General features: G+C 54.2%; 2 protein-coding genes and 2 non-coding genes across 5 annotated transcripts in view; all 4 read left to right on the top strand.

Annotated features, from left to right (window-relative positions):
* The first annotated feature begins 37 nt into the window (after positions 1-37).
* TSR1 (TSR1 ribosome maturation factor) lies at positions 38-8,742 on the top strand. 2 transcript variants are annotated; one of them, XM_030028812.2, is made up of 15 exons: positions 38-2,274; positions 2,352-2,455; positions 2,793-3,009; positions 3,089-3,223; positions 3,767-4,188; positions 4,481-4,643; positions 4,980-5,143; positions 5,444-5,646; positions 6,103-6,265; positions 6,493-6,603; positions 6,959-7,091; positions 7,515-7,631; positions 7,932-8,072; positions 8,200-8,274; positions 8,373-8,742. In XM_030028812.2, the coding sequence occupies exons 1-15, from the start codon at positions 2,175-2,177 to the stop codon at positions 8,549-8,551; spliced, it is 2,427 nt and encodes an 808-aa protein (XP_029884672.1). In that variant the 5' UTR covers positions 38-2,174; the 3' UTR covers positions 8,552-8,742. The 2 variants fall into 2 exon arrangements, with proteins under 2 accessions (XP_029884672.1, XP_029884670.1); XM_030028810.2 differs by having other exon boundaries at positions 3,767-4,194.
* On the top strand, positions 5,716-5,808 carry LOC115347830. The gene has a single exon (XR_003925640.1). It is a non-coding gene; the product is annotated as a small nucleolar RNA SNORD91 family (small nucleolar RNA).
* Positions 7,154-7,246, top strand: LOC115347829. Its single transcript, XR_003925639.1, has one exon. It is a non-coding gene; the product is annotated as a small nucleolar RNA SNORD91 family (small nucleolar RNA).
* Positions 8,501-8,925, top strand: part of SMG6 (SMG6 nonsense mediated mRNA decay factor) — a 119,404-nt gene continuing 118,979 nt past the window's right edge. Inside the window, exon 1 of the mRNA XM_030028809.2 lies at positions 8,501-8,695. Coding sequence (XP_029884669.1) covers positions 8,632-8,695 — 64 coding nt within the window. The 5' untranslated portion in view covers positions 8,501-8,631. The remainder of the gene's footprint in view (positions 8,696-8,925) is intronic.

Genomic DNA, 8,925 nt, shown 5'->3' with positions numbered 1-8,925 from the left:
AGTGAGCTTCACTCCTCATTGCACAGCTTGTCTGGGCTGTGTGCTGGAGTGATGCGAAGCCTGTTTTCTCAGAGAGCGCAGAGGGGGGAAGGTGGGTTGGCAGGTGGTGCTGAGCAGGCTGCCATGGTGTCTTGTGTGTGTAAAGCACTCGGCTTCGTGTTGTGATGGTACAGGAGAGCTGAAGGGGGCCCTCCCCCTGCAAGGGCTTGCCTTACTACAGAGATCTGCATCCCAACTGCCGGAGGATACTTCCCCGCTCGCTGCGGCTGTAACCGTATTTCCCTGGTAGTTTCTGCTTTGGCAGGAAGAGCTTGTTTTAACCTGCAGTGCTGTCAGCCACAGAGAGGTGGTGCTTGGCTTTCTTTCTGCTCCTGCTTGCTCAGCTTGATGGGTTGTGATTTTTTTGGTAGTCTGTGTGGAGGGCCCTGCAGAACCGCACAGGTCAGCGAAATACCTGTAAGCTTAGGATGTATGGATTTGTGGGAATTTTGCTTTTACATGCGAAGGGCCTGGTCCGCAGTGCAAATCAGGTGTTAGCTCTTTTTACAAGCCAGAGCGGCTCTCGGCAGCTCTGAGGATTGCAGAGATCTGGAGAGATGTCAAGCCCCCGTGGTGGGACCCTTCTGGCTGTCTCTGGGTTTCCAGACTTCTGGGTGACTCGTGGGGGCAGACATAGTTGACTTTGTGATAGGAACCCTAGGCAGAAAGTTTCAAACCTTGCTCCTTTCCCTGGTCTTGCTTAAATGACAAGGTATAACTAACTCACAGGACTTGTTTTTCTTGATTTAGAAGTATCCTAGTTATTCCCTCTTCCTCTGAGTCCTCTCTGAGCAGCCACTTCACATTTGGCTCTGCAAGGCAGTGCTGTGGCAGTGCTATGGGCCATCTCGGCTGATGGACAAACAGCCTTTGGAAATGACAGCGGGAGAGACTTGCATGCTGTCCCGCAGCCAGTGGATACCTGTATAGAGAGACTTAATTACTACTGCTTAAACAGTGTTTTTCTGTCACCGGTCTCTTAATTTTGTGTCTTCCTTCCTATCAGGTAGGACATGCTATCTACATTGCTTTTAGAGTTGAAAGGTTTAGACACCCAGCCTGCTTTTAGGGGTAGAAAAGGATCTGTAAAGAACAGCCCATGGCTAACAACCCCATGTTGCTGCTGTCACGCTGATTTCTTCGCAGGAGGAAAAGGGGGGGATGACTCCAAGTTCAGAGGAAGCAGGGGCCTGTAGGAACCTGTTTTTTCCCTCCCAGGCAGTTGCTTAATCAAGATCGGAATAGCAGCTGCCCTGCCTCTCCCTTGGGTTACCGACTTCAGCTTTACTGGCAATTGCAACACCGCTGTAAATGTTTAACCCTATTGCTCACCTGCCTGTGTTTCTGGGGTGCTGTGGACCTAATGCTTCCAGTAACAAGCAGCATGTTGTATTCCTGAGTGACGGTGTGGTCCTGGGGACAGGGGCTCTGCCAGCACCAGGCAGAGCGGCTGTTGCAGCTGCGAGGCGTGTTTGGTGTGACATGCTGCCGGGGCAGGGTACGGCCGAGGCCTGGGGTCCGGGAACAGTCTTGGCTGGATAATGATTGCCAAGAACCAAGGTGACCAGCGCTGCCGGTACCAAACAGGGCTGGGACGAAGCGGCACGGGGAGTGTAGGAATGTTTTCACTCGATCAGTCTTTGTGGAGGAGAGCGGGGCGTGGGGTGTGGGGGGGCCATGCCTGCCCTGGGGCTCGGGGAGGGCCTTCCTTAACTGCTGCTTCCCACAGGACTGTTTCCAGAGCGCGGGCAAGCCCTCTCCCTGCGGGTGGGCAGCTTTCCTCTTGTGTAAATACCTGTACAAAGAACTAATCAATAAAGCGCTGAAGGAAGGGCTGTCGCTCCTGCCTCTCATTCCGCACCCCTCCCTTCGCCGCGGCGCTGACGGGCACCAGCCTCCCTCCCTCCCTGCACCGGCTCTGGGGCTCGCCCCTGCCCCGCAGCGGTGCTCTCCCCGGGGGCCGGGTCCGCCACTCCTCCCTCTCAGCGGGCAGGGCCGGAGCTCCCCTCACCCCCGTCCCTCACGCCGCCATCTTCGTGTGGGCGAGGCGCTGCGCGCTCCCGGCGTGCCCCGCGGCGCCGGAAGTGACGCGAGCGGCGCGGGCGGAAGCGCCGAGGAGGCAGCGAGGAGGCAGCATGGTGGCGGCGGGCGCCCACCGGCCCGGGCCGCTGAAGCAGCAGAACAAGGCGCACAAGGGCGGGAAGCACAGCGGGTCGTCGCAGCGCCGCGCTGGAGGTGAGGCGGTGCGGGCCCGGCCGGGTTCCTCGCCGGCCCTGCGAGCGGCGGCCCGTCTGACCGTTCTCTCCCCGCAGGCCGCGTCTCTGTCAAGGCCCAGCCCCGCCGGCGGCTCCGCGATCTCAGCAGGGTGGACCGGCGGCACCAGGCGCTGCAGCTCCGCCGGCAGCGCAAGGAGGCGGTGAGGGCTGCGGGGGAACCGGAGCCGGGCCGGATGCGGTGGAAGAGGGAAACGGGTCGGGTCTTTGCGAGGGGGTGGTGGGGAGCGGGAGTGGGGCCGGTGCGGGTCTCGGTGTGGGTGTGTGTCCGTGGAGACCGAGCCAGTTTGGGTTTTTTGCGAGTGGATGAGGAGCTGGGCTAGGCAGAGGAATGGGTGCCTGAGTCAGTTCAGTTTGGGGCAAGCGGAGCGTTACTGGACCGAGTGGTTTTGGGCTGAGCTGCGGAGGGATCCAGTCTTGATCTAGGGGGGGTGGAATAGGAACCGGGCTGGGGTTCATGCTCTGCAGTTGTGCCCACAGGTGCTGGCGGAGAAGCGGAGCTTGGGCAGCAGGGATGGGCCCCCCCACCTTGTGGTTCTGGTGCCGCTGCACAGCAGGGCTGCAGCCCACGACACCCTCTGCTTGCTGCAGAGCCAGGACTCGGCTGTTGTCCATGTGGATGAGGGGAGAACTGGTGGCTTTGCACTCCTTTGCCCCCGACTCAAGCAGCGCTGGCATTTTGTGACAGCACAGGCAGGTGAGGAAACGCTGTTGTTGGTGTGGTTCTTGGCTCCGTACCTCTGGCAGTCTCAGTAATGGAGGTGTTTTGCGTGCAGGGGACCTTCACGCTGTCTTAGACCTAGCAAAGGTTGCTGACTCCCTCCTGTTCATCCTGGATCCTGCAGATGGCTGGGACAGCGTCGGGGAGCACTGCCTCTCCTGCCTCTTTGCACAGGGGCTCCCCAGTTATGGTGAGCAAGTGAGAAACATTAAGTGCTTATAGTGGTATATAGGTCGAGGGGGTGCTTGATGGGGGTTTACTGTTGCAGTAATTAGAAGCTCTGTATGTTAATAGGTCTTTGATTGCTCAGTTTCTGAGCATAGATCAGTCGGATGAATGCCATTCTCGTGCTGCCTTGTTGTGTTACTACCCTGGTGCGGGAGCACTGGAGATAAAAGGGGTTTTCTAGGTTTAGGCCTCTGGGTGCATGTTGGTGTCAGTACTGTATGGCTATCTAGGCATGCAGAACGAAAGGGATTCAGACACTTCCTTGCTAAGTTCAGTTCCTGGGCTCTTATCTCCATGGTCTCATTTAGTCTCAAAATCTTATCTCTGAAGACACGTTTTGTGTCCCGAGGGTTCTTTTGAATGTGTGAAACTGTCTTTGCATCTTGTGTGAATCTGTTTGGTTACTTGGGATGCTGATATCTGAGTGTTTGTCAGTGCTTGGTAAAAGGGGTATAACAAGGTTTACAATCTGATCCTGAACTCTGTTCTATGCACTGTTTGGTAGCTCTTGCTGTCCCAGGGGGCACTGACTTGCCACCTAAGAAGCGGATAGATGCTAGGAAGAAACTTGCCAAAGCGATTGAGAAGCGCTTTCCCGAGGCCAAGCTCTTCCCCCTGAACACGGAGCAGGAGTCCTCGCTGCTGCTGAGGCACCTTGCCACCCAGAAGCAGCGGCATCTCGCTTTTCGGGACAGGCGGGCTCACCTGCTCGCCTATGCTGCTGAGTTTGTGCCCGGTCAGGAGAGTGACCTAGTTGGGACCTTGAAGGTGTCTGGCTTTGTCCGGGGACAGACCCTCGACGTGAACAGCCTGGTGCATATTGTGGGGCATGGAGACTTCCAGATGAGCCAGGTGGATGCCCCCCCCGACCCCCTCTCTTTGAACCCCCGAGTGATTAAAGGACAGAAGAGGAGTCAGGACATGGAGGTACAGGTGTGTGGGAGGTCAGGGCTTTGCTGGGCCCATTAGAACACGATGTTTGTAAACTTTAATCAGGAAAATACAACTGGGTATACGTGATCAATGAGGGGGAAAGGAAGCTGCATCAGAGTCAGTAAGCCTGTGTTCTGCCACTGAGCTGAGATTCCTTGCCCACAGCATATAACAAACGTTACGTTACAACATAATAAATGTGATACTGAAGGGAGTTTCACTTTGGACCGATTGCTGGCTTGAGTTAGATGTATTCACAGCTGGGGACTCTGCTCTTGCCCCTCAGGATGACGACTCTGTAAATGGTACTGATGAGATGGAGGAAGATGTTAAGGTCCTGATGAAGGCAGATCCAAACAAGCAGGAATCTTTGCAGTCAGAAGTGGTTCCTGATCCTATGGAAGGGGAGCAGACGTGGCCTACTGAAGAAGAACTGCAAGAAGCAGAGGGTGAGTAGCAGCAATACTTCTGGATGTTTTCCTTGTCCCTGTTAAGATAGTTTTTAGAAACCCTCCATCACCAGGATGGCTGAGGGTGGCTGTGAAGAAACACGCTAGTTGGGAGCCCAGGGCTTCCATTCCTAGTCCCATTACCTGAGTAGCAGCCTGCGTGGTTTGCCTGGCAGTTTAGCAGGGTTACATTTTAGCTGCCTTTTCTGGGCCCTGGCAAATTCTGTGCTGGGAAACAGCAATTCTGGTCTAGAGCTGATCTTGGCTGTCCTGGTGTAAATGATGCTGAGGGAAAAGAGAATTGTTCCTGTATTAACCATCGGTGGGAATCTACAGCTTCTCTGAAGGCAAACAGGAGACTGGTGAAGGTCCCCAAAGGCACATCCAAGTACCAGGCTGCCTGGATTGTGGATGATGGAGAAGAAGGCAGTGAGAAAGATGATGATGATGACGAAGAGGATGATATTGATGATGATATGATGGAAGAGGCAGTTTCCCAGGTACCTCCAAGAGCTGATATTGCAAGTGATCTCCAGGGCATTATTGCCTATTCTAGGACAATCCTGTCCTGGCTTGCTCTATGCAAGGGCACAACACAGAGCCAGGACTTGCCTGGATTTCCATTGTTAAATCTCTCGTGTATCATGTTGCTTCTTTGGGCTGTTAGATACTGAAATGAGGGACTGTGGTGTAACTTGGGTCACAATTCACGCTGTGTGAGTACACGCAGGATTTGCAGTGCTGCATGGACATCAACAGAGCACGTGTGCTCACAGGCTCTGTGCTGTCCTGTGTGTCAGGAGGGGGAAAGCAGTGAGGAGGAAGAGGAACCTGCAGAGGAGGAGTGCGAGACTATGACTGTTTCTGAGTGCTTGCGGGATGACCGGTATGATGAGAAGGTGGAGGAAGATGAACAGATGCTGGAGAGATACAAACAGGAGAGAATGGATGAAATGTTTCCAGATGAAGTGGACACGCCACGTGATGTGCCTGCCAGAGTCCGGTAAGAAACAGAATGCTTTGCTGGGAGAGCAGCTGGAAGGCGCCTTTCTGTCTAGTTTGGCGAGATAGGGCAGGAAGCCTGTGATGTCTTAGCCGTGGTGTCTGAACCTGGCTGAAGGACTCTTCTGAAGACTCATTCCTAGGCTCTGAGGCTTCCAGGGGAGGCACTAGTTGGGGAGTGGTGGGTGGGCCTGGGCAGCTCCCTGCGGCAGGGAGAGCTGGCCCCTGACCTGGGAGAGGGAGGGGGATTGGCAGAGCCCTCACGCAAGGGTGGGTTGTCTGGAGACTTGGCTGCTGTTTCTAGCTCTCTCTGCACTAAGATCTTTTCTGAGAGCTAACATTTGCTTTGTTCGCTTTGCCCTCTCTGAAGGTGTGAGTCCTTGCAGACCACAGAAAGTGCTGGGCACACACCTCGATTGGTGAAGTAGTTTTGTCTTTTCTGTTACCTGTTCTCTAGGTTCCAGAAGTACAGGGGGCTGAAGAGCTTCCGGACTTCTCCATGGGACCCCAAAGAGAATCTCCCAAGGGATTATGCCAGGATTTTCCAGTTCCAGGACTTCTCCCGAACCAGAAAGCACCTCTTCCGGCAAATAGAGAAAGAGGACACTGAAGGAGCCTCGGTAGCTCCCTTTTCTCTTGCTGATCTCTTCCCCTGCTGTGTTCCTTTACTCCTAATAGGAAAGACTTGTCAGGGAGGTGGCTGGGTGATCTTTCAGCCAGCTGGTTCTTAGCATGAAGCCATGAGTTCAGATGATAGTGTTCTGGATTCCCTCTCTAACTCAGGCACGTGTTACTTCTGACACTTTTATGTTGAGAGAAGTATTCACAACTGGTCCTCTCTTGGCAGGTTGGCTGGTATGTTACACTTCATGTCTGCAATGTCCCTGTCTCAGTGATGGAGAGCTTCAAAGAAGGGAAGCCCCTAATCCTGTTCTCGCTACTTCCCCATGAACAAAAGGTGACTAAGTATGTCCCCGCTGATATCTTGTAGGTGTGCAGCTCCTTGTCCGATTCCCTCAGGCTGCATGGGTTGGAGAGGTTCTGCCTGCAGAGGGTTTGGGCTGAAATCTCCCTTCATTGCTTGTGTTTCAAAGTAGGACCTTACCTTTGGTCAGAGCAGGCTGAAGGTGCCAGAGGTGTTTAGGCTAGAGTGTCTGAGCCTAGCTGAGGTGTCTGCATTGGTGACTGGCAGTCCTTTGTGAAGCCATTAGCAAGGTCGTTATTGCTCTGCTGCAATGTCCTGTTGCTTTCTGCTCTGTCTACCATCGCTGGCCAGCCCCGCTGTCAGCCCCTCACAGTGCTGCCTCTTGCAGATGTCTGTGTTGAATTTCCTGGTGCGTCGGCATCCAAGCAACAGCGAGCCAGTGAGGGCAAAGGAGGAACTGATCTTTCACTGTGGGTTCAGACGCTTCCGAGCATCCCCCCTGTTCTCCCAGCACACCTCAGGTTTGTGAGGGACCGGTGGGGTGGGCACGGGTATGCCAGGAGGTGGGGCTGGGGTTTCTAGGGCAGGAAGCCTGTGATGTCTTAGCCATGGTGTCTGAACCTGGCTGAAGGACTCTTCTGAAGACTCACTCCTAGGCTCTGAGGCTTCCAGGGGAGGCACTAAACAGTGAGGAGTGGAAGGGCTTGGGCAAGGTGGCTCACTGGTCCAGGCAAGGTGGTGGCAGGCTCCATGCAGTGAGCTGGTAGCTCAGAGGATCACCGTTGTTCCCAGATGCTCTGCGCCAGCAGAGGAGGGGTGTTTGTCACCTGTTTTCCTAAAGCGCAGAGCCTGTTTGCCAGGGAAGAATGGGCTCAATGGGGTTTCCCGGAGCTCTGAGGACTGCTGTTGGCCTGAACTTGATTGTTGTTGTTGTTCTGTCCTAGCTGATAAGCATAAGCTGGAGCGTTTCCTGCGCCCGGATGCTGCCCTGGTGGTGACTGTTTACGCTCCCATCACTTTCCCTCCTGCCTCAGTGCTTCTTTTTAAACAGAGAAGTAACGGTAAGTTGGTAAGTGCTGAGGAGGTGGTGTCTGGGAAACAAATGTTAGGAGGCTGTTCCCATACCCCACTTACAAGTGCATCTGTCCAGAAAGTATGACTTGAAAAAGCTGTCCCCTTCGTGCTGTTTGAGAAGATTAATGCATTTCCATCCCCAATATCACTGGCACCTTTGTCTGTCCCTGCTGTGGGGTACCTCTGGGCCAGAAACCATTTGGAGAAGGGGGTTGTGGTGGGGGAGGAGGTGATGGAGGTGCCTTCTGTGGTGCTGCCCTGGTACTTTAAGTGACTCTGCCTTGCAGGAATGCACGACCTCATCGCCACGGGTTCTCTGCTTTCTGTGGACCCAGACAGAATTGTTGTCAAGCGGCTGGTGCTCAGTGGCCATCCTTTCAAGATCTTTACCAAGACGGCTGTCGTGCGATACATGTTCTTTAACAGAGGTATGGCTCGGCTCATCTCTGTGGTGGGAAGAGGGGATGCGGAAGCAGAACTCGCGCCCTTGCGGGAGCAGTTGTGTTGGTGCAGCGAAGCTTGTTTCTTACCTGCCTTTTGTGTTTTGATCTCCAGAGGATGTGATGTGGTTTAAGCCAGTGGAGCTGAGGACAAAATGGGGTCGTAGAGGACACATTAAGGAGCCATTAGGTAGGTTTGATTTGGTTATTTATCTCTGTGATGCTGGGCAGGATGTGGTCATCCTGGGCAGGAGGGACAGCTAATGGCCTCTTCTGCTCTCTGCTTAGGTACCCATGGTCACATGAAGTGCCACTTTGATGGACAGCTGAAGTCCCAGGATACTGTGCTGCTGAACCTCTACAAGCGCGTTTTTCCTAAATGGACTTACGATCCCCATGTTCCAGAGCCTGTGCCGTGGGTGAGGAGTGAGAGTGCACTGCTGGTGCAGGAGGTGGAAATGGAATAAGTCTCCAGCATGGCTAATGCAGTTTGTGCCTTAGCTCCCCGGATGCTGTTCTCAGCCCGTGCACATCAAGGACAGCACTGATGTCTTGGACGTATTACTGCTGGGGTCTGTACAGGGGCGGCTGTCTCACCAGCTGCTGCTCAGGTACCAGCTACAGCTATTTATTTTAATGGAAAATGTTTTAAAAAACATCTAAGTGCCTGTGTCTTGGTGGAGGCCAGCTGAGGCGGCCAAATGGGGAGGCTGTGTGCACCCTTTGTCTGGTGAACCTCTTGGCCCACTGGGGCTGTTGTCTTTCCCTTGTGCCCTGCCACAGTGGTGTGTGCAGGGATTTTGCTGTATCAACGACAGGAGTTTGCTGGAAGTTATTGTGA

Source organism: Aquila chrysaetos, chromosome 10 (genome assembly GCF_900496995.4).
Source record: "Aquila chrysaetos chrysaetos chromosome 10, bAquChr1.4, whole genome shotgun sequence".
In the NCBI taxonomy this organism is placed as follows: Eukaryota; Metazoa; Chordata; class Aves; order Accipitriformes; family Accipitridae; genus Aquila; species Aquila chrysaetos.
This window is presented reverse-complemented; position numbering and strand designations above follow the sequence as displayed.

Bases quoted from the DNA above. Each gene is read 5' to 3' on its own strand.
- TSR1 (XM_030028810.2), top strand. From the start codon at position 2,175: ATGGTGGCGGCGGGCGCCCACCGGCCCGGGCCGCTGAAGCAGCAGAAC. The intron at 4,195-4,480 runs GTGTGTGGGAGG...CTTGCCCCTCAG, and splicing joins GTCAGGACATGGAGGTACAG to GATGACGACTCTGTAAATGG. The intron at 8,073-8,199 runs GTATGGCTCGGC...TTTGATCTCCAG, and splicing joins ATACATGTTCTTTAACAGAG to AGGATGTGATGTGGTTTAAG.